The 25248-nt window shown below is 42.4% G+C and overlaps 1 protein-coding gene and 1 long non-coding RNA gene across 3 annotated transcripts; one reads left to right on the top strand and one right to left on the bottom strand.

Annotated features, from left to right (window-relative positions):
- Positions 1–4885: 4885 nt before the first annotated feature.
- Positions 4886–15502, bottom strand: SLC30A10 (solute carrier family 30 member 10). The gene is made up of 4 exons (XM_045008401.1): positions 14966–15502; positions 14122–14205; positions 10899–11138; positions 4886–10050 (listed from the first exon to the last, which is right to left on the bottom strand). Exons 1-4 carry the CDS (start codon positions 15495–15497, stop codon positions 9578–9580), a joined length of 1329 nt encoding a protein of 442 aa, XP_044864336.1. The 5' UTR covers positions 15498–15502; the 3' UTR covers positions 4886–9577.
- Positions 15004–23480, top strand: LOC123365640. Of its 2 annotated transcripts, none has more exons than XR_006577675.1 (3): positions 15004–15407; positions 21974–22103; positions 23290–23480. It is a non-coding gene; the product is annotated as an uncharacterized LOC123365640 (long non-coding RNA). The 2 variants fall into 2 exon arrangements; XR_006577674.1 differs by lacking the exon at positions 15004–15407 and adding an exon at positions 15742–15875 and having other exon boundaries at positions 23293–23480.
- The last annotated feature ends 1768 nt before the right edge of the window (positions 23481–25248 follow it).

The raw sequence follows: 25248 nt of genomic DNA, 5'->3' as shown, positions 1-25248 counted from the left end.
TAATGTCATGTCAAACATCCTGATCTGCAGAAAGAATAGCAAATATGGCAGGCAACCAGCTTGGCTTAACAGTGAAATCTTTGGTGAGCTTAAACTCAAAAAGGAAGCTTACAAGAAGTGGAAATTTGGACAGATGACTAGGGAGGAGTAGCAAAATATTGCTCAAGCATGCAGGGGTGTAATCAGGAAGGCCAAAGCACACTTGGAATTGCAGCTAGCAAGGAATGTGAAAGGTAACGAAGGGTTTCTACAGGTATGTTAGCAACAAGAAGAAAGTCAAGGAAAGTGTGGGCCCCTTACTGAAGGGGGGAGGCAACCTAGTGACACATGATGTGGAAAAAGCTGAAGTACTCAATGCTTTTTTTTTTTTTTTTTTTTACTCGATCTTCACAGACAAGGTCAGCTCCCAAACTGCTGCACTGGGCAACACAGTATGGGAAGGAGGTGAGCAGCTCTTAGTGGTGAAAGAACAGGTTAAGGACTATTTAGAAAAGCTGGACATGCATAAGTACATGGGCCCAGATCTAATGCATCTGAGGGTGTTGAGGGAGTTGGCTGAGAACTTTGAAAATTCGTGGTGATTGGGGGAGGTCCTGGACAATTGGAAAAAGGCAAATATAGTGCCCATATTTAAAAAAGGAAAGAGAGAGAACCCGGGGAACTAGAGACTAGTCAGCCTCACTTCAGTCCCCGGCAAAATCATGGAGCAGATCCCCAAGGAATCCATTTTGAAGCACATAGAGGAGAGGAAGGTGATCAGAAACACTCAACATGGATACACCAAGGGCAAGTCATGCCTGACCAACCTGATTACCTTCTATGATGAGATAACTGGCTCTGTGGATATGAGGAAAGCGGTGGATGTCCTATATCTTGACTCTAGCAAAACTTTTGATACAATCTCCCACAGTATTCTTGCCAGCAAGTTAAAGAAGTATGGATTGGATGAATGGACTATAAGGTGGATAGGAAGCTGGCTAGATTGTCGGGCTCAATGGGTAGTGATCAACGGCTCAATCTCTAGTTGGCAGCTGGTATCAAGTGGAGTGCCCCAAGGTTCAGTCCTGGGACTGGTTTTGTTCAACATCTTTATTAATGAACTGGATCAGGGATTGGCAACCTTTGGCATGCAGCACGCCAGGGAAACCCCCTGGTGGTCTGGGCCGGTTTGTTTACCTGCCACGTCTGCAGGTTCAGCCAATCGCACTCCCACTGGCCGCTGTTTGCCATCCCAGGCCAATGGGGGCTGTGGGAAGGGCAGCCAGCACATCCCTCAACCCACGCCATTTCCCGCAGCCCCCATTGGCCTGGAGTGATGAACTGCAGCCAGTGGGAGCTGCGATTGACTGAACCTGCAGACGTGGCAGGTAAACAAACTGGCCCAGCCCACCGGGGGTTTCCCTAGCAGGCTGCATGCCAAAGGTTGCTGGTCCCTGATCTGGATGATGGGATGAATTGCACCCTCAGCAAGTTCACAGATGACCCTAAACTGGGGGGAGAGGTAGATACACTGGAGGGTAGGGATAGGGTCCAGAGTAACCTAGACAAATTGGAGGATTGGGCCAAAAGAAATCTGATGAGGTTTAACAAGGACAAGTGTGGAGTCCTGCACTTCAGAAGGAAGAATCCCATGTGCCGCTACAGGCTGGGGACTGACTGGCTAAGCAGCAGTTCTGCAGAAAAGGACCTGGGGATTACAGTGGACGAGAAGCTGGATATGAGTCAGCAGTGTGCCTTTGTTGCCAAGAAGGCCAATGGCATATTGGGCTGTATTAGTAGGAGCATTGCCAGCAGATCGAAGGAAGTGATTATTCCCCTCTGTTCGGCATTGGTGAGGCCACATCTGGAGTATTGTGTCCAGTTTTGGTCCCCCCCCTACTACAGAATGGATGTGGACAAATTGGAGAGAGTCCAGCGGAGGGCAACGAAAATGATTAAGGGGGCTGGGGTACATGACTTACGAGAAGAGGCTGAAGGAACTGGGGTTATTTACTCTGCAGAAGAGAAGAGGGGGGATTTGATAGCAGCCTTCAACTACCTGAAGGGGGGTTCCAAAGAGGATGGAGCTAGGCTGTTCTCAGTGGTCGCAGCTGACAGAACAAGAAGCAGTGGTGTCAAGCTGCAGTGGGGAAGGTCTAGGCTGAATATTAGGAAACACTATTTCACTAGGAGGGTGATGAAGCACTGGAATGGGTTACCGAGGGAGGTGGTGGAATCTCCATCCTTAGAAGTTTTAAAGGCCTGGCTTGACAAAGCCCTGACTGGGATGATTTAGTTGGTGTTGGCCCTGCTTTGAGCAGGGGATTGGTCTAGATGACCTCCTGAGGTCTCTTCCAACCCTAATCTTCGATGATTCTATGTTATAGCTGAACAGTGTGTTCCATGTGATCCTTCAGAAGCTACCATTGGCTATTCTGATTTCCAGTTCCACACCCCATGCTAATCCTTGGAGCAGAACATCAACAACTCACAAATAATGTCTCATCAATACACTACTATTCTTGGGCAACATTTCATAAGAGCCTCCTGAACAGGGCCGCCCAGAGGGGGGGGCAAAAGGGGCAATTTGCCCCGGGCCCCGGGCTCCGCAGGGGCCCCCAAGAGAAGAGCGGAGGCTCCCGCCTCCGCCCCTCTCCTGGAGCCTCAGCGCATCAAGCGCCGAGTCTCCGGCCGAGCCCCTGAGCCCCGCCCCGCTCAGAGCCGCGTGGTCAGGGGGCGGGGCTGGGAGCTCCAACGGGGCCTGAGCCCCACCCCGCTCAGAGCGGCGTGGGGAGGGGGCGGGGCTGCGAGCTCCGGGCTCAGCTCCCAGCCCCGCCCCCTCCCCACGCAGCTCTGAGCGGGACGGAGCTTTGGCCCCGCCGGAGACGCGCTCGGGTAAGAGGCTGGGGCCGGGGCGGGGGGGAAGCGGGACCCGCCGCCGACGCCGAAGCGCAGCCCGGTCTTCGGCGGCGGGGGGCCCCTTCTGTTCCGGGACCCGCCACCGAAGTGCCCCCAAGGCCCGCAGCGGGGACACCCCCCCCCCGCCACCGAATTACCGCCGAAGACCGGGCTGCGCTTCGGCGGCGGGTCCCGCTTCGGCGGTAATTTGGCGGCGGGGGGCCCCCGCCGCGGGTCTTCGGGGCACTTTGGCAGCAGGTCCCGGAATGGAAGGGCCCCCCGCCGCCGAAGACCCCGGGCGGCCCTGCTCCTGAATTATACTCCCAAAATTCTCACATGTGCAAGCACAAAACACCTGTATTTGCACGTGCAAATTAGAATTTGCTAGACTAATTCATTTTGCCTATATAAATAGTGAGGTTTGCATTCACAAATCCAATTTTGTGGATGCTTTTTTTGGAAGCTGTTTTTAAAATGTGACCTTCTGCATCAGACCAAATTCTTTCCAATTGTTCTGTGGCTTCTTGGGAATAGGAAAAATACCTGGACAGTAACAACTTTTCTAGTGAGGAAATGCATTGAGGCATAAAGCTAAACAATGGCCTCTATATCTCCAAGGCTTTCAAATGGTTGATGTTAGCCTCTAAGCACGTTGCTATGTGCTGTTGGAAGAATACTATAGGCCTTTCAAATGTTGATAAGTTAAATGTGTCAGAGCTAAAGCTGGTACTAGCTCAAGGTTTCTATCCTTCCCTCGCTCCCCTTACTATAAAATATACCGATTTCCCACAAGTTTTTTATATGAACACTGGGAATGTAATTTGCATTAATGCTTTAGTTATTAGACATATTAATATTAATGTTGGCCTTCATTTATTATGGAGTGTTTCCATAATCTTTATTATATATAGTAATACTAAAGCCGTGCACAGTTAATACTGGTCTTGCTGAACATTGCTAATACAGATTTGTGCAAATCTGCCCTTGCTCTATGTAGTCACATGGGCATGAAGGGAAGCAGCGTGAATGCAGTAGGCTCCTGGTGGTGCCTGGTTCAGGTTAGCGGGATGGAGGTAGGAAAAAGAGGATGTATGGTTGGGCATACTTTACAACTTGCTCAAAAAGCGTGAGTGTGCGCGCGCACTCTTCCTACACATTGCAGCACACTGAGGGTGTCAGGGGCCTGCTTTGGAGATCTGGCCCACTAATGAGTACATTAGTGCCCAAAGGGGCACTAGCAGGGTATCCTGCCTTGCTCCTGCACCAGTTCACTAGCTGGGGTTCACAGGAAACAGGCTCTTTACCCTCTATTCCCAACTAATCCATCTGTGTTACACAGATTTGGCCCTTCGTTAGCATTTTTCCAGGTGGTAAACACCAAAAGCTTCATCCTGGGAGCTATATAGCACAGAGGATTAAAGCTCTAAGGATGACTTTCACAGGTGGAAATCTAGATTTAAATCCTGTTTAGTTCACATGCCCAAAATATATTTAGTAAGCTCTGCTTAGTCGACTCTGGTCCACACTGCAAAACCACAGCAGAAGTCACAAGCATTGCTCAGAAGCTGGCACTGGAATAGCAAACATGAATTGGCAGAGCTATGCGGTGACATTGAACACAGCATCTGCATTCTGTACACACTATGCCGGGCTGTAGCCACTACCCTTTCTTAGATCCTCAGTATCAAGAGCTCTAAATTCACTCCACCGTGTAACAAAAACTGTTTGAGTGGCTAAAGATAAACAAAGGGGGCTCATGTTTTCAACACCCAACAAGTCCCCCATTTCTTAATGAGAGCTGTGGGATGCTGCCCCATTCTCCTTTCACAGGCAAGATTCACAATGAAGTCAAGTAGTCAACAAGCTCTTGGCTCAGGATTGGTCCTTAACATTGTGGACATGTTAAATCAATTTCATATATTGACTTTAGGTCTCTGGTTTCTAATACACATCAAGCACAGGACAGCAAGTTTCCTTTAAAAATACATTTTATTTACAGCACCTCTGAACTTTCTTTACTTTGAAAATAATATAAATGTACATAACACATTAAGAAATCTCTTATTAACAGTTAATAAAATGACTGAAGTTTACAATTCAGGGATTTCAATGATCAAGGAAATTATATTGTGGCACATTATTCAAATCATATACTGTATAAAGGCAGAAAATGCAAGTTTTTAAGCAACATAACTCCAACCTTGTAACAAAACCTTACAGTGAAGTCCTCATAAGGTATCACAGTCCAAAATAAAGCATTTATCACTTGCAGGTGCATCCACCATACAGGACACATAATTCAGACTGCATAGTAAGCAGGTTCTATAGAAATCTTCATAACATTTTGATAAACACTTCTGCAACTTGTTTCTTTCACATGTGAAAAATCAGTGGTCAAACTCTTCCGTGAAGTAACCCCTGTGGAACCTTACTGATTTCATTTTATCCTCTCATGGTCACAAGACGGCCAATTTTTAAAAAATGGCTGGACTACTTGTGAAGAACTCAAATTATTCACAGCAGGGTGAAATTCATCCCTGTGCAGAAGGCCAACACAAGGCTGCCCCCAGCGTCCACATGGTGGATGATCAGATGATAGCAGCCTAAAAAAACAACAAAGACCACTGTTGCTTAGTCTTGTCATTAGAAAGGACAAAAATAAGGCTGAATTCCAGGGAAAAAATTTTTTGGAAGACACTGGAATGTTGAGAAAGGGAATGGTGTAATCAAATAGGAAAGGGCAGAAATACAAAAGATCCTGACAGCAGACAAAATTTAAAATGTTCAAAGATTAATTTGCAACGGTTTTGTATCATCTAGCAACAAACACAAAGGAGGAGATGGCAAGAAAAGGTCACTCTGAATGAGTGAGGAGTGCAAAAGTTAAATCAGGGAATGAAAGAGGCACGTGCAAGTTGTAAGACAGGTACAGAAGAAGAACTAGACAGCTACCAAAAAAAAAGGGTTGTGTGTAAGGAAATACAGACCATAAAGAATGAACTATCAAAGCCAAAGAGAATGAAAAATGGCTGCACAAGAGATCAAGTATCTTCCTAGAGAAAATAAAGAGCAAGAGATCAGTTGAAAATTCAGTAACAGGAGGGAGGCACTGCTAAGAATAAGTTAACTGAATTCCCTCTCTTACTCTTTACAAAGAAAAATGGGAGCAAGATGACAAACAAGTATAGAAAAATTATTGTGAGAAAGAAAAAAAATACAAATGTAATCAGTATGGCTGTGATCAGAAAGACAGAAGACTGAGAACTTGAATTCACTTAGACTTTTGGGCCAGATCCTCAGCTAGGAAATCTGAGCATAGTTCCATTGAAGTCAATGGAGTTATACTAATTTACTCCAGTTGAAGATCTGGCCCCAAAAGACGGATCTGCAAATCCAATGAATAAATATGGCACCAGGGTGAGCTGGGTAAGGGGATAAAGAACTAGCTTATCTATCAAATGCAAAGAGTGCTTTATAAGTTGAAAACAGTTCAGGAAGAAGGAGATGGATGACTAGTTGAATGCCATCTGTATTTTAATCAGATGTCATTCACTACAGGCAACTATGACAAACTGAAAGGAGGAATATTGAGAGGGGTTCTGAGGAGGCCAGTCTGGTGTGGGAAGGGCTGAGCATAGCACCCACAATCAGATGGGCCTGGAAGAACAGGCAGATAGGAGGTTTAGGTTACTGAATGCAGAAAAATGTAACGGAATTAAAGAAATCGGAATGGAATGTATGCCAAAACGCGCTAAGCTACAATCTATGACTCAGAACAAAGGTCTGTGGATAAGGATGAATAAAATACTGAAACAAACAATGGGGTAAGCAAATGTCAAGAGAGTTAAGAGACACCATGGGAATTCAAGGGAAATCTCTTCACGTCAAATAACTAACGGGTAGAATGAAGTATCTCAGAAAGAGGAGCAACACGAGCAACCAGTATAACTAGTTTTGTAATGGACTTAAGAAAAGTATTTTGAGGAAGAAAGTGTTGTGTAGCACAATCCTAAATAAAGGCAGAGACTTGATCCTACCAGGTTTCCTGTCCTGTTACTATCCTGAAAGTGCTCATCATCCCTACAGAGAGAAGGCAAGGCCCATCTTCATAATTCAATGCTTTTAAGTAATGTAAACAGATTTAGTACAATGAAGCAAAGTCTGAAGCTATTTGATTTCTGTACCTGAAGATTTCTATAGTCCCTGCTATTTGCTTATCTATTCATAGGTCACAGATAAAGTATATTAATATTAACAGGTAAGCATACAAGTAGAAGAGAATTACTTCACTATACATTCAGGTTACAATACTTTAAAGAACCTGAGAAGTAGGTAACCACCACTTTATCAAACATTGGAGAGGGGAAAAGAGAAAGAAGATGGTCTATATAAGCAAACATCAAGGCATTACATACATTCGTTTTTTTTAATTCCAGAGTAATAAACAATACTGACAACTAATCTTTCAAACTTAATACAAAACATGGTAACCTGATTTAAGATGTATGTACCCAAATGTGAAGGTGAGATTTTTTTTATAAAGTTTCATCATACTAATACTTATGATTTTAGGGGAAAGATTTTGCCATTTCTTCTTTCATTCTCAAAAGAAAATATAAATAAGTTAGATACAAAGGAAACTACATTTAAATAACACCATAGTTATATACCAACCCAACAGAAGCAAGGGCGGTCTTAAGCTCATACCATATTCTTTTAAAAGGCAGAGCAGTATAAAAAGATGTTGGTTTCCTGACTTGTCACTTTGGGCAACACCCTTACAGCATGACTCTGCAGTCCTTACACCCAAATCTCCAATTGATGTCAATGGGATGACTGGGTCAAAAAGACTGCAATATCGACATGCAATTTAATCTATATAATAAATAGATCTATTTACCCAAGAGATAAAACCTGCTTAAAGAGGATAAATATAGATCTTAAATGGGTAGTACTTGCTATGTTGATTTCAATGGCTCCTTCGGAAAATGGAAGTTCTCAAGCAATGAGAAACCGGGCTGTATGCTTTATTAAGTCTTGCCTTTAAGATTATTTTAAGAGGATGTAATTGGCTGTACAAAACATGGCTGTGCTACTTTCAAACCAGCCTAACCTATGGGTCCTGGAAATTTACCAGCCTAGGCACAGAATCTCTTTGCCCATCCTCACAAGGTGATGCTGAATTATGGGCCACCAGATAAACAGGGAGCGTACCCTGGGTGAGTAAGATATTGAAAGGCTGTTTTTGACAATGAACACATTCTGAAGGTTCTGATTGTGAGCACTGGTAGAGCTGAGCTGCCTAACAAGGCGAGGTCAAGTGGTTCTCAGCCAGGCTACGTAGGTTCTAGTGTTCCCTCTTGGAAAAGTAGACTCAGCCCAGGCCTAAGCCCAACCCTGGTACTAGGGTGAGGTGTCTTGTTTTTCCTCAAAGCACCTGAGAATGGATTCTAAAAACATAACTAGGAGGCTACATTTCCTAGTGGTAGTGGAATTTGTGCACATAATATAATGTTTTGAAATATAGCTCTGTGGAGGAGGGTGGGAAACTTAAAACCTTTAAAATGAACCCAAAGAAGCTACCGTGATAAAATCAAGGCAATAAACTGGCATAGTTTTTAAAAAGTTCCCTTTTAAGCATAAAAATTATATCAAATTTTAAGGAACTTTCTTAATAAACAAAAGATGAACTGTGTCTTACTGAAAAGAATGGAATTGCAGAATCAAAGCTATTCATGAATAGGTAACACTAGCTTATTTATTCATTATGAATGACAACTAAGATATGGTATGTTAAGGAAATCACAGTAATTCCCACCAAACTTGACACATTGGACCCAGTTGTAGTTATTATAATTACTTTGGTAAGCAAAACAAATTGAATTTTACAATCAAAATGGTGAACAAACACAGAATTAATTGGATGAGTGTCTACATTTCCATTTACTAGAGTAGATACAATCCTCATACAAAATTAATTATCAAATATTCCTGTGCTTTAATGTCGGCAAGTGCATTCTTTACACTAATCAGAAATAAATATATTACTATATAATATAATATACTATTATTAGAGAAGAAATCCACTTCTGCTCCATCCCCTCAAAACAAGAGGCAGTCCAGAAAATAATAAGTCAAACATTCCTGTGTGTGTTTTCCAGCTATCAGACACTTTGATTTCATTCACAAGCTCACAGTTCAGAAGCACAAGAGTTATGGGTACAACTGAACATTCCTGACTATGTAAACTGAGTTTAAGGATTAGAGAAAAACATATCTACTAAATTCCTTAATGATACAATAGTTCAATCCAGTAGAATCATCAACGCACTACAGGGCTTTCATTAAGCAGCCATTTCAGTAAAAAGACCAGAGTTTAATTCCCAGTGCTATTGGCCATAAACTGTGAGCATCAATCTACACTGCAATACACCTGCTATACTCTAAAAATAAAAATTCCCATCTAGTTAGCTCAAGAAATTAGTGTTAAATTGCATTATAACTATTTTAAGTGAATGCAAAAAATTAAGATGATGATAATCCTTATTTCAGATAACAGGTTTTTACATATGTTTTGGTTTATAGCTACAACAGAGATGGCTTTTCCAATGTGCACTTCAGCTCCAACCAATGGCCTCTGACTTTTTTGGCCATTAGGCTTTGTTCTATACAGAGACTATGAAGTGTAAAATTAACTGTTTTAAAAGTGTGTACTGTGTAGATATGATTTGTCATCTGATTTTTTACAATTGTCTGTATTTTTAATTACAGCCCCTGCCAATGTATGCTCAATAGGAATTTCAACAGCATTTTTATTTAAACTATTGTTTTTACGCAGTGTCAGGGAAAGGCCATTTTTCTCAAGATAACCATTATCATGAGTAAGTGCAACTTCCTGCTGAGGGCAACATAACTGAGACGCACAAGCTTTTGAGATACAGGGTGAGCTGCATATTAGCTCAGAGGTCTTGTGGTCAATGTACTCCGGCTGGATGGTTACAGAATGGATCCCTGCTTCGTGGAAAACCTCCCGCATTTTATAAGAGGCATCTTGGTAATCAGAAGTGGTTTGGCACTTGACATGAAGGGTAGCAATATTCTTTCCACCTGCCAGTTCCCAGACATGCACCTCATGAAGGCTGCTAACCCCTGGCACATCAGTTAGTCTTTCCGCTAGAAAACATAAGAGGAAAATAATTTAAGAGGGTTGCTCGGGGGGCCAATTTCAAGTTTCTGGTTATTATGAGGAACAGTGTTTAAAAGCCCCAGCCATGAAGAAAGACACCTATCATTGCTCATCTACCTAAGCTATAAGTATGGGACTTTTTAAAAGTAGTTGTATGTAACATAACACCTACACCCGCTGCAAACTTCACTTTCTCCTAGTCATCCAGGGTCTGAACTAAGTTGTTTAACTTGGGGATCAATCCTTTGGACATGCCTTTAACACTTATTGGCTTCAAACAAAGCTGAGGGTACTCAGCCCCTCATGTTAGGCACTCAGCACTTTGTAGGATCAATGCTAGACTGTAATCTCCTTGGGGCAGAGACCATATCTTCCCTGTTCTGCTCAGCTCAGAGCCTGATGGAATTCAAAAAAAACCAAAGTAATCTCTTAAGTAAGTGTGCATTTATAAAGTTACAAAATTAACCAAAAATGCTACTATTGATTAACATTTCTAAAGTGCTTTGAGATCCTTGGACAGAAGGCACTAGGAAGTACTATTATAATTCAGTGTTATTCCACTAATAATGTTTTGTGTGGGTTGTTTGATAACAGCTCAAGGTCTGGTATTTTTATGTATTGTTGGAGTACCACATTCTCAAAATGCATGCTTTAACTAATCCACAGAGATTTGAATCATGTTGCTAGGACACAAACATGTGACTCCATTTCTCACAGTTCTTGAGAATTTCGAGCTGCTATGAGTATATAATCCAAACATGTCATTCCAGAAATAACACTAGCACTAAAGTATGTTGCTATAGTTAATAAAAACTCAGTAACAAATTTGACTTACTCAGTCCTTGCATATTAACACCTTTGGGAACCATCTGCAGTAAAATGGTTGCGGTCTCTTTGATAAGTGGGAAGGCAGAGGACAAAATGATGACCACCATAATTAATGTCAGGCTTGGATCAATGTAACATTGCCAGTTACACGGAGTATTGGCATCCAGGGGAAGTGCATAGAATATTGCAGCAGCAACTACCACAACTACAGATCCAAGTGCATCTCCCATCACATGTAAAAGAACACCTGAAATAAATGACATAATACCATTTTGCATTAGCCTTAATGGGGGGGGGCAGGAATCCAGATGAACTATTACAGACTTTTGAATTTATTTTGTTCAGCATGAAACTACAGCATTTAGGAAATCAGTACCATGATCAGATATAAAGCTTGCAACAGCTGAGAATAAAACAACTGGGGTGGGTGGGACGAGCCTGAACAACTATATGGTTACATAAGTTTGGTGGGTTATTAAACTAAACTAAATTTAAACACAACAGATGCATAGAAGTTAGCACTGAATAGCATGCCAACATACAATGTTTTTAATCAAACTGTTGGAGCTTACTAAGAGCTGGGCACACCTATAACGGGCAGTGATCAATTCATATATCATGATTACGGATGATCAAATAACCGAGCTGCTAAAAGAGGCACATAGTCCACTTCTCTCCTAAGTAGATCAATTATTCTCCTTTGATAGCAGTTTTATGACTTTGCTGACTTCTGAAATAACAGCAGAAATATAGCTAAACACTCACTTTGGAGGGAGGGGTAAATGTCTAAGTACACGATACAGAGATGGGCCTGAACCGAAAGCACAAATCCAAACACTGGACAATTGGATCCTGATCTGAGCTTCATAACTCAACTAGCATTATATAGGCCAAATTAACACACACACACCCAATTCACTTGCCCTCAGACTTTGAGAATAACTCAGTTTGGGTCCAAAATTTTCAGCTTGGTTTCATCTCTTTTAGTGTAAGTATTTGTACTATTGCAAGTTCAGAAAACACTGTATACAGCTCTTCTTACTTCCACGGGCACAGAAGGAAAAAAGGAATGAGAAAAGTGTATGCATTTTAAGAGATGCCTCTAATACCTCTCTAGGCCAGCCCTGTGCATTACATTAAGTAAGATAATGTGCTTTCTACACATTCACAATAATCTTAGAATCTTCTGTTTCCTTCTTTCAAGATTATGTATCTTTCCCTGGCTGTGCTTTCTAACAACCTCCCCCATCCAAACTTGCATTTTAATGTAACTCATGTTAGATTGTAATGCTCTACTTTTATAAGACTAACTTGCCATTACTTTTTATTTTTGGGTGGCAAGGGGATAAGCAGAGTTGCCACCTCTGAAAACTTCCATTTACACCCACTCTTAAAAACTTCACTCCTACATAATCTCGCTCAACTAAGATGGCTGCATATAGCTCCTTCTTAAACTTATCAATGCTCAGCTGTGAGTTTTCATTTTGTGAGATGCTAAACTCCCTAAGGCTGAGAACACTGTCTTTGCTACTGCTCCTTGCCAGTTTGGGACCCAAATGCTGATCCTCCACATGGGAAGGGAAGGCAGTATATCACTAGCCTGCCTTGAATCACTCATTAAGAACCAAGTACTCATTAAGTACTAACTTCCAGCTGAAATAAGTTTCTTCCTAGTAAGGTTAAGAAAACTCTCCCTTTTGGTTTTCCAGAGCAATCTGCTGCCTAGAGGTCACAAGGATCCTGAGTGCAGTTTTAGCTGATGTAATGGTGGAAGCCTCACTGCTTTCCATTTAAAATTTAATTGGACTTGAGTACTGCAGAGTTTACTTCTGCACTGACAAGAGGGATGGACAAGATGCAACATCCCTATAATTCTAGGATGCTAACTGTGGATGTCTACGCTAGACAAATCTTAAAATGTCCCATCATTGCTAATATTGATTCAGCTCCACTGGTATTAGCAATATTGGTAGCCCTAATGAGAATGTGCTGCTCAGTGCAGCTCATGTTTTCAGCACCAAGTAAATTAGATCTACTCTGAGCAGAGTTAGAAGATACAGTGCTTAAAATGCACACCTTAGTGTGCCAAATACACTAGCATGTAGTATTTTGAGGATATCACATCCACCATGAAGGTCTGCTGATGCAGACCTCTAGGAGTTCAAGTAAGTGCCACTGTTTTAGCATATGGTGTGGTTTTGCAGAATACTTTTTTCCATTAGTATAATAAAGAAAACTTTGCAAATCTTTACCATATACTAAAAATAGACACCTCACCTGACCACCCCCTTATATGGGATTCACTTGGCACTACCTGCATAATGGATGTGGGAACATCACTCTGGTGCAAGAGATGGTGATCTGTGACCAAGAAAAAACTGAACAAAATATTTGCTTAACATTTTGAACAGTGTTTTGCTGAAATAAAACGCTAAGTATTATTGGTGGGGCTTTTTTGTTTTTAAATAAAAAGTATTTAAAATCAGTTATGCTTTGGACGCATTTGAGGCATTCAGGACATAAACAAAACTAACTAGATATGTGGATGTTTATTTTAAGGGCATGCAGGTTACCTTCAAGAATAGTTTAATTCGCATATTTCATTCTGCAGATATTCAGAGCTCTGTGGAGTCCTTTCTAGTGTTGGGCAGAAAGAAGTATTTTGAGAAACAAATGTGAGGAGTGGGCTGCTTGGAGGAGAGGTGGTCCGTAAGAGGGTCTCTGTCAGGAAACAGTCCACAGAACAACAGGGCTGCAGAACCACTATGCTGTTCTTCAGCACTCCTTACCCAACTGACTATGGGGCATCATTGATACCAGTCTTTAAGAAAACTGTGCTCCAGCAATTCAACTAAAAATACTGAAATACTATGGTAATGATGCTCAAGAAACAGACCGAAAAGAAGAGCATGGGGATTTCAATCAGTTAAAATTAGTGGAAGAGACTGAAGATAAAGCTGTTTAAAAGGGTGCACTCAAAAATAAAAATGTGAACACACACAAAGGGCCAGATCCTCAAATGCTCCATTGACTCATTGAAGTAATCATTGCCAATTCAAACCATTTGTGGACCTGGCCTAAGAATGTAAAAAAAAATGGAATTGGTCAAAAATTGTGAAAATTATCATTTTTATTTTCATTGGAATTCTGAAAACAAATCAAAATTGAAATTTGGAAAATTTTGACCAGCTCTAGTTGAAAAGTCTTTAAAAAAAAACAAAACACTGTACCTCTGATGTTCAAAGCTTCAGATTTTTTCTCTTTTTTCTGTACTGTCTGCTCTTCAGGCCTTTTCTGAGTGTTCAGGGAATCACCTGCATTCAAAGAAGAAACCCTGTGTTGTGTATAAATTCTACAAACAGAAAAAAAAACACCAATCTTCTCAACACCAACTTATTTTAAAGAGAAACAAACATCAATTCAAGAAAAAGTCAGTCTCTGGCCAACATCTCTTTAATCAACTACCCTTCTCCCCCTACCTATTTCAAACAATACAGTATAGGATACATACAAGCGTGAAATATGTAGTATGTTTGCATGGAGTTTGTTCACTCTGCGGTTACCATTAAAGCAAACTTTGGAGGAGATTCCACCACAAACAATAGACAAGAGGATGTTTCCTTTTATGTTAAGGTTGTCTTTCCCTCTGCCCCCCAAAGGAAGAGCCACAACCACTAACAAGGTCATTAGGGTATCACAATAGCAACAAAGCTATAGAAACGGGGAACATGAAATAACAGAGGCGGAAGAAGGGGATGATTGATAGATTCCAAGGCCAGAAAGGACCTCTGTGACTAGTCTGACCTGGCTAGAAAAGGCCATACAACTCCCTGGAACAATTCCTAGAGCAAGGCTTTTAGAAAAGCATCCAGTCTTGATTTAAAGATGAAAAGGGGAGAGGATGGGGGGAAGGGGAGAGGAAGGGAGGCAGGATGGAGGGCTGGAAGGGGGGCAAGAGAGAGACAGAAGGAGAAAGGAAAGGGCAGAATGGGAGAAGGGAAAGGAAAGGGAAGAAAGAAGGCAGGAAGGGGGAGGGGAGGAGCGGGAACAAGTTAGGATGCAACTGAAAGGCACCTGCTTCAACAGCCTCCTGACACTCCACCACGGCCGCCTCCTCCCGCCCGGGGCCGGGCACCGCCTGGAGCTGCTCCGGGGCTGCGGCGGCGCGGGGCTGCAGGCGGCTGCAGCAGGAGCCCCAGTCCTGGAAGATGAGCAGCCCCACCAGGTTGACGGCCAGGCCCAGCGCCCCTACGATGAGCACCAGCTCGGGGCCGTCGATGCGCTCGGGCCGGGCCAGGCGCAGCACCGCCTCCACCAGGATGGTGAAGCAGAGGGCGGTGAGGAAGACGGCGTTGCTCAGCGCCCCCACCGCCTCGGCGCGGCCGTAGCCGTAGGTGGCGCTGGGGCCCCGGCGGGCGCGGCGGGAGATGCGCCCGGTGGCGATGCCCACGCACAGCGAGATGAGGTCCGAGAGCATGTTGAACGAGTCCGACACCAGCGCGATGGAGTTGCCCAGGTAGCCGGACACCAGCTCGGCCACGAAGAAGCCGGCGGTCAGCACCAGCATGAAGATCAGGCGGCAGGTCTTGCCCGAGTAGCGCCCCATCCCGGCAGCTGGCCCCGGACCGGGAGCGAACGCGGCCGCCGCGCCACTGAGCTGCCAGCGCCGAGCCCCGCCGGCTGCAAGCCCCTCCCTGCGCCCTGCCCCTGGACCTAGCCCTGGCCGGGCCTCCGCGCCTCGCTTATATGCAGCGCCGCCGCGCAGCCCGCCCCCGCCGCGCCAAAGGGTGGCACTTGCCCGGCGGGGGGGCCGGGGCGTTACCCGCTCCCCGCCCTCCTATGCTGCGGGAGGCTCGTCCTCCTGGCGGCGCGGCGCGGCGCGGCGCTCACGGCCCCGGGGAAGGAAAGCGGCTTGGTGCCGCCTGGGAATTCTCTGGTCTGATAAAACCCTCGCCTGTTTCCAGCCCCTGGTCGGGGGGTGAGGGTGAGAGGTGCCGCTCACGGGGCGGTGTTTGTAATGGAGGAGGGTGAGAGGGTAGATGATGCAGAGATGCCGTAGATGGCACCCTCGCCTTTGGTTGCGTGAGGGCTCACAGCGCAGCGCGGTGCTAGGGGCGCGGCGTGCCTGTCCCAGCCCTGAAGAAGAGCTCGGTGTGGCTCAAACGCTTGTCTGCCTCATTCACCTTGGCCCTCCAGATCACAGCCCGCTCGAGGTTTTTTGCCACCTCAAACAAAAAAAAATTTGGCTGCCCCCCAGCCCAGCCCTGGGCTCTCTTCCCACCCCCCCCCCGCACCCCCTGCCACCACAGCCCTTGGCTCCCCTCACCAGTGCTGACTCCACCCGCTCCCCCCTCGCCTCCAGCCGGTCCGGTGGTGGCAGGGCCGGGGTAAGCAGCGGGGCTACCGGGCCACGCCTCAGCCCAGAGTCCCCTCCAGCCAGGGCTCCCGCCTCCAGGACCGGCTGTGACCCAGGAGGGCAGAACCGAGGGACCGGCCTGGCAGGGGGCTGAGGAGCCAGGGCAGGGTAGCCCCAGAGGGAACGGAGCCCTGGAGAGCAGGATGTGGACCCCCATTGGCAGTGTCCCACCCTCTATGGCCCCTCTGCTGCTGCTTCTGGCTGCCCTGCTGCAGTCCCTGGGCGGCTCAGGCCACTTCGCCCAGCCCTGGCTGCGGCGATGGGGGGCAGCCGCCCTGTGGCACCTGCAGGCGGCTCCATGTGCCCTGTGGGGCAGCCGGGCCCCCAGCCTGAGTGTGCCCTGCTAGGAGCCTGCCCGGCCCAGCCACAAGGTGCGGTGCTGCTCCCCCACAGCACGAACCGCAGCAGTCCCAGGGTGCCCCCTACGCACAACATGCTGCTGCTGCCAGGGCGGGCTCTAGGCTTTTGCCGCCAGGAGCAAAAAAAAAAAATGGACAGAATGCTGCCCTTGAAAATGTGCTGCCCCAAGAACGTGCTTGGTTTGCTGGTGCCAGAGCCGGCCCTGGCCCCAAGAAGGGCACATAAGGGGCCTTCTGAAGAGGCAGAGAGAGAGGCTTCAGCTACTGGAGATGGTACAGAACTACTGAGATGTCCCTTAGCCCCTGCCTCTACATGCCCAACTATGGTACCACACAGGAGAAATCCAGGACTGTTGGTGGAGGAGACTGCTTGGAGAGGGGTAGTTTTCCAGGCCCGTTTTGGGGAGGGACACTTTACGGAGTTAGGAGAGCTCATCCAAAGAATAAGCAAATGAATACTGGCTGGTTAGCTGAACTGTCATAGGTTTGCCCCTCACTAAACTCCAGAGGCAGGATCTCACTGCTCAGCTCAATCCAGAAATAGGAGAGTGCTTGCTCTTCCCTCAGACACACCCACCCATTTTTTTGGTTTAAAATAAGGTACGCAGGGAATGCCAGTCTATGACAGAAAAGTCTTGAATGCATAAAGCCCTCCCTCCTCACATCAGCAAAGGACTGAGTGCACTGAGGAAATACACCTTTGAGAAGGGTTATGTCGCTTATTCCCTCTGCTGGATGTTTAGGGTACTCATCTAATTAAGCAAAACAGAATTGGAAGGATTATGCTAGCCCAATTATGCTTGCTGCCAGAATCTTCTTAAAAGCCACATGATGGAATAAAAATAGGCTCTGTGAAGCAATTGTTATTAGATAGCCCCTTTCAGAAGCCCCTTTACAGAAATAAAAGTTATAGATCGTGACCTCTTGATTTCACCCCCTACAAAGCTGTTTCTAAGGTGGGGGTGCAAGAGTAATTAAAATGACACAAGTAGCCTGAACAAGATGAAGTAAAATCTGGGCCAAATCTTTTAACAGGAGCACAAAAGCACACCGCGCATTTGAAAATGCAGGCCCTCAAAGTGACAGGGGAATTTGTGCAGGTAGAATATAGCTATTTGAGGTAGAATCTGTCCAGGACACTGGGGTAAACATCCTTATTGGATTTTTAGTGCAAAATTGTCACCTATCTAAAAGATAGCACTTCCAGTAACACAGTGGTCCCTTGGTACCATACAGGGGCACCGAGTCCTCCTTGAATCAAAGGATAGAGTGCCAGCTAATGATTCTACAAATCCTAATCTGCCAACATCCTCCAATAAAGAACAGCGTATCAAGAAAGTACATACATACTTTCATCATAAACCTAGACAGAGAGAGATAACTGTGTGTATTTATGTCACATCTAGAGTGTTCTGTGTCATGTAAATACATAAACTAAATAAGTTCACTTCCATGCCAGTATTGTTCCTATTCTCTTTTTTTTCGTGATATATCCTAAGAAGAATTGTGTGCATGTGTGTAAGCAGGGAAAGGAGAGAATGTGTCTGTTAATACCACCCTTACCTGGTCACATAGTCCTCAAAATTTCAAAAAGAGATGCAGTAAATTAAGCCATTTTCAAACAACTCTCTACTAGGTTCTTAGAAGAAGTATTAATGACACTGGAATTCCAGGGGTCCAAAAAATGAACTTCCATTTTTCCTTTGCAAAATGTTTGTTCTCTGATCTCTAATAATAAACCAAAAATTCTGAGGTAGCTTCTAGAAGATCAAACTTGAATGTGATGAAATTAGAAATCTGAGACTAGATGACAGTTAAAAGAAAGAAAAAATATTTCTTTAGAATTATATCTTGTAAGATAGCCTTTAAATTGAAAGAAACATTTTAGTGTTGAGACTACTTCTTACCACACACAATTCACCCTAAAATTTCACAATAATCCCACAGCACGTATCCCTGAGCCTAGCCTCAAGAAAACCAGCAGAATGACTGAATCTCCCTATTAAAAAAGACCAAAATATACAGGCTACCGTGGGAAACAGTAGACTTGTTAGGTCTGTCAGTTTCCTAGAGCACCTAGGTTTGTTCCTAGAAGTCTTCCCATCCAATTTTTAAAGAACATCAACCCTATTGAGCTAGAGAGATCTGATGAAATCACAGTCAGTGGTATTATGGCTTAAAATATGTAATGGAGTCCAAATAACCTTTGTGAACAGAAAAACATACATGTAAGAAAAGAATATATGGCAATGTTTGTAACAAGATTTTAAAATTCTTCCACAAGCTAATGTGGAGCCGAAAGTGGCAAAAGGTTGGCAAACTCAAACCAATCAAATTCTGTTGTATTCAACACAGATTCTTCTACATAGTCCTCCTTAAAGCCTGAAAAACAAGTAGCATTGGAATGACAAATAAGTCTCCTATTGAGCTCAAAACCAACAAGATTTCCCTAGAAATCACTAAAAAGTTTTCAATCAATACAAGAGATATGTTTGCATAAAAAAGTTCCTCATCTTTTCACATCAAGTTCATCTTTAAGAGCCATATGATTTAAAGCAAGTTCTGGGAGATCTAGGATGCTAGAAAGATGTTGAGTTCCAGGTGTATATCAGGTAGACCTAGGCAAAATATTTCCGCTCTAACTTTTTTTTGTTGGTGAAAAATGCAGCTTAAGTAAATTTGTGTTGGTCTGCTCTTTTTCATGTTGAAAAAATTCTGACAGAGTCTGTTTTGTTTTGACATGTTTGAAACAAAACATTTTAATTTTTTGACTGAAAACAGCTTTTTCTTTTGAAATTTCCTTCGATTCTGTCTTTAAAAATTAAAAACCTTTAGACCAATCAAAATTTAAACAAAACATTTCATTTGGGGTCAAACAAATCATTTTGTTTGACCTTAATTTTTGTGGGGGTATGCGTGTTGTTTTGTTTTTTGTTTTTATTTGCTGAAATTTCAAAACAATTTGGTTTTGGGTCAACCCAAAAGGAATTCTTTTTCAGAATCTCCAGCAAACCAAAAAATCAATTATTCTCACAGTTCTAATTTCAACTGGTTGAGTGAAAACTAGGCAGCCATTGAGAGGATAATCTCCCACTGATTCACAGGAATTTACAAATTAAACTTCCATGTTATTTGGGTATTTTTGTATATATCCCTCACACACTCCTCATGTAATAAACCACCCTCCAACCATTAAAAATGTACAGATGCATATAAATTAATTGATATAAAATTGTATTGAAAGCACACTTTAAAAAGGAGTCTCACCATAAAGACTAGCACAACAGTGGGAGAGGATAACATCATTAAAAATAATTCACAATTCAATAATTTTAATCTACAATTGACAAATGTATGATAAAAGAAATCTTAAGTAATGGTATAAAATCAAATACGGGGCAAATTTTCTAAAAATTAATAAAAAATGGTCAGGCAATAGAATACCTTTTATAAGAATTAAATTATCAGATGCCCCAAATAGAGAGTTAGATAAAAAACTAAAAAACAAGACAATGGATCTTTAGTAAAATAATACAATGCATAATACCAATTGCTGCCATCAGTCACTGGCACTCTGTCTGCAATCCACAAATTAATTGGGGCCTGACAATTGGCAGGACTGGGCCATAGCTGTTTAAAGTTACCACGAAGGCTCAATGGATTTTGTTTTAGGAACATGTACAATATTGTATCTGGAACTCGCTAATGCTAGGTAAAATATGCATTAATTCTCTTTGGAAAAAAAATGGACATATAAATCAGTTCTGAACACACTTCAAAAATCTTATAAAAACACCACAGTAACTATTTTGAAGAAATAGCACTAAAAATATTTTCAAACACCTCAGCAGCCTGTGACTAACTCATCTTATATCTAATACAATTCAAGATGACTCACTACAAAACTCAGAAGAAATACATATTCACTTTCTCAGCTCTGAACTTTTTTCAAATTCACCCACTCAGTGCCCACTGGCTCCTACTTGCCCTACATGTCAATGTCAGACTTCTTGTTCTAACTTTCTAGACCTTAAACCTCTCTGAATTTCATGCTCCCAGCTTTGTCAGCGGCAGTAGCCTTCATGCTTCTTTTGTTTCTTTCTCCCTGTTCTGCTTCCATGCTTTTTCCCTTGCCAGCTTTCCCAATTGCTCCTCACCAAACCACATACTCTCCTCAGCTAAATCACTCCTCAAAACCCACCTCTCCCTATTCCCTACAAAAAGTGACTTAATTTACCAAACAAACAAGAATTATTAATTTAATTGAACCTTCAGGATAAGCACATGCCTAAACTTATTGTGTGACAGTTCTGTAACCCTTGTCCCATTATGTTCTCTCTCTGTATTCTTTGTTAGCTTCACTCGTTGCATCCAAAATTAGGCTCTAATCCTGCAATGGAGACTGTGTGGGCAAACCCTTCTGCTACCAGAGACTCCCACTGACTTCACTTGGTTTCTGCCCATGTGAACATACAGTTCTGCCTGCACCAATCAATTGCAGAATCAGAACCTTCGCTTGTAAGTTCTTTTGGGCAGGAACCATGTCTTTTCAATTGCTTTGTAAAGTTCTTAGCACACTGTGTATACATTTAATTAAACAATGGTGTAATAAGTTAACTGGCTAACGTTAGTTTTAGTTACTTATCCAATATCTGGACTAGTTAAACCATTTACATGAAAAGCAAGAGCCAACTAAAACCTTCACCCAAAACTTGAACCTAATCAAACTTTTTTAAGAGGTTCAGAAAAGTTCAGCTTTTTGGTTTTCTAACTTATTAGTCCTTGGTTTCAGTTAAAATACTGCTAGAAAGGCTGCTGTTGCAGGTCCTCCATCCTAGTCAGAAGCAAAAATTGTTAGATGTCTTATGAGCAAGACTATTCTCCTATTCAGTTCTGAATACCAAAAATACTTGGATAAGCATCCAAACTCTTGGGTATCTACCTTGTAAGGTTTGCCCAGCACTAATTTTAAACACTTTAAACGTAGGAACTCTGTCCCAAATTTAGCATCACTTTGTAATAGTGATGTACTTCCAACTACTCAACTGAAGAGGTATTAGAAGCTCACTTGTATATTACTGCCATCAAAGGCATAGGGCTGAGTGTGTTGATTTGAGTAGCATTGCTCAGAGAAGTTACAAAATAGCAAGAGATTCAAAGGTAATTACAGATGTGGCAATACAGAGAGCAATTTTCAATCAGTTTATAAGAAGTGCTTATCCTGGAATAATTCCTTTATCCGGTGAGAGTTGGTATGAGAGTATTGTTCATAACTTTTTGTTTCTGGTTCTGTTCTCTACTCCGTAGTTCTACCTTTAATACTACTCAAAATAACACCTGTCAAATTGATGGAGAAAGAGCTACATCCTAGGGGACTGCTGAGGGTTTGCAGGCCTTGGAGGACTGGCAATGGGATACAAAGCTTTAAGCTCATCAGGTCAGTAGTAGCTTAAAATCATCATCATCAGACAGCAACTCAGTGGCTTTGGTGAAACACGTGTACAGTATCAGCCCCCATTTTCACTGTTCAAGGACCCACTTCACAAAAACCATCAGTACTCTTGGTGCCCTTGGGGTATGTCTTCACTGCAGAGTTAGGCTGGGCTCCAGCATGGGCATTGCCCCTTCCATGCACACAGAAAAATTTGTAACCTAGGTAACATCAGATTAGGCCTGAATAAAGACTGAGAGTGTTTGGGTCATTACAAAACCTAAACCTAATTCTCCCCTACTGTTACTCACACTGTCATTACCACTGGGCCACTCTCATTACCACTTCAAAAGTTATTTTTCCTCCCTTGGTATCCTGTTAATTGAATTGTCTCGTTAGACTGACCTCACACTTGGTAAAACCACTCCCATCTTTTTATGTATTTATACCTGCTCCTGTATTTTCCACTCCATGCATCTGATGAAGTGGGTTCTAGCCCACAAAAGCTTATGCCCAAATAAATGTGTTAGTCTCTAAGGTGCCACAAAGACTCCTCGTTGTTTTTGCTGATACAGACTAACACGGCTACCACACTGAAATCTCTCAGCCTAGAAGTGCCCCCTTCAGAACTGGGCTGAGAAATGTTGGTGGGTCACCCTGAACTGACACATGGAAGGATTTGATTCATAGCCTTAAAGTGGGTTTTACCTTTAAAAGATGCTAAAGCCTTAAAGACCTTTCAGGACCTCCTCCCTTCCCACCAACTCACCCTACACCTAATATCCAACCTAAAAATGCCCTTAAATTTATCTAAATCACATAAATTATCTGCCCTTCTGACATCTGAGCAATCCTTTTCTGATCACTTCAGGTACTTAGGAAGTCATTTCTTTTTCAGGTTAAAGATGGTTAGTCATTTTTTAGTTTTTCACTGAAAATTATACTAAATCAGATTATCAGAACTTAATGTTGTCACTTAGCAGCACTTCTAGACTGAGGTTCAATAACAAACCCTGTGCATACATTGAGCTTCTGTGCAGCATTACTTGACCAGTAAAAGAATGACAATGAAAGAACTGAGATGAGTTTAAACAGCACCTCAGCCTTGAAATTCTCTAATCTACTGTATTTACAATATTAAAGTTTTTTATGATCATATCTTAAAGACTTTTTATTTCCTCACTGTTGACAGCAGATGCTGTGACGTAATTCTGAAAGTTTGCCTGTACCTTGAATATGAACCCTGTCACCCAAAATTAGATGATACAAACAGCTTTGGAATCAAAGGTCACGAGACAGTCCTTTTTAACTTTACTACTGTAAACTGCTCTATGCAGTGCTCTGAATGCTTTACTTTCTGTACTTGTAAACTTTAAGTTTTGCATAGGAACTTTTTTAAACAAAAAATAAAATGCCTTTTTAATCAAAATGAAAATTTGTGTGGAAAAAATTCATTTTGATTTTGGTGCGGGTGTGTGTGTTTGTGAAAGGCACCCACCCTTTTTAAAATAAAAGTTTCCAAAAGAAAAAAGTGTAGAAAAAGTTTTAAAAAAAAAAAAGTAAATGAGAGTGGGTTTTTCCCCCCATAAAAATTAAACTTTTTGAAATTTTGAATATTTTGAAGAACAAAAAATTCACAGAATATTGAAAATGAAACAAAAACACCCTTTGTTTTAAACATTTTCATGAAGTATACTTACCTTTTTTTGACCAGCTTTACTTATGAGTGGTTGACAGGCTCTTCAAAATCCATCTTGTCTGCCTTAAAGATTCAGGGTCAGATCTGCAGTTGGTGTAAATCAGCATGGTTGCATTGCCATCACTGGAGCTTCACCAGTTTACCTCAACTGAGGATCTGGCCTTGTTTCTGGATAACTATTTACATGAAAAACTCATCTCAACTCATGGGCTTTGGAAGAATTTGCTGAGGACTGTTTGGCATATTATTTCAGATAAAGGAACTGATTAAAGTGCCTCTGAAAGACGTAAAATTCAGCAGTGATAACTGATAAGCACCAAATGTTGCTTTCAAGACTTATCTTTTCTCTCTTTTTAAATTTTATTATTCTTGTAATTATCTTAAACCAATAAAAATCTATGACAGCAAATCTGAATATAACTGTGCATTTTAACCTAGATTGGGCTGACTCTCAGTTATATGCATGCACATTTCCCTAGGATTGCATAGGAGCAATTGAAAGCAGAATATGGCCTTTCGTTAATAATTACTTCTGTTGGCAAACGTCTAGCTAGGGACTGAACAGTATTATGCACAATCCTTAGTACAGTGCACAAGGATCCATGAGGGACGGTTGGCCAGTGAACTCAGACATTTTATTGTTGACAACCATCTGTCTACAGAGAAATTTAATCAGGGCATTTGGTATATTCATCATTTACTATCTTTGAAGTGGTTAGCACTTCTTGGAAAAAATAGTTAATAGCCATCCACGTAGTGAGCACATCTATAAAATGAGGATAAGGAAGCTGACCTCTTTTATAAAGCACTTTAAGACTTATGGAGTATATAAGAGCTAAGTATGATTGATTATTATTCTATTTCAGAGTGGGGGGTAGGGGGTTGAGAAAAATAGCTGTCATCAGCTCATGTATACAATTATGGTTAACTATATTTTAGGACCCTGCCAATGGCACATTGAGACTACATCAAATGGATGGGCCAGTCTTGCCCCATCACTCCAAAAATGGGCCCTAATTTTTGAGGGGAAAGGCAGGATTTTTGCCCCCTTCAGAAAGCATACAGAGCTTTTCAGCTCTGTTTTTCAGAATTGGAGAGCTACTTTTTGAGGAGAACAAACGAAATATTTCACTGTAAGTACTCTGGACTCTAGGTTAAGGCTGAGGAGCTTTCAAATTACTCTAGAAAAAGATTGGAAGCACTGATAGCATGAAAAATGTGATGATGAATGCAGAAAAAAGCTGATGCGAAAGAAATGGAAACTATTTTGTCCATATACAGCAATCTAGAAATATGAGAGTTTGGGGTCCCCCTTTTAAAAACAAAAACATCTAGGCCATATTTGGCCTTAATTGCATCCTCAACTACAATTATAAGGTGTGAAATGCCACAGGAAAACAATGTATTGGTTTATCAGTCCATTTTGATTAGTCTTTGTGACTATTAATAGCT

This window comes from Mauremys mutica, chromosome 3, assembly GCF_020497125.1.
Source record: "Mauremys mutica isolate MM-2020 ecotype Southern chromosome 3, ASM2049712v1, whole genome shotgun sequence".
In the NCBI taxonomy this organism is placed as follows: Eukaryota; Metazoa; Chordata; order Testudines; family Geoemydidae; genus Mauremys; species Mauremys mutica.
The sequence above is the reverse complement of the archived record's forward strand: the minus strand, read 5'-3'. Positions and strand labels throughout refer to the sequence as shown.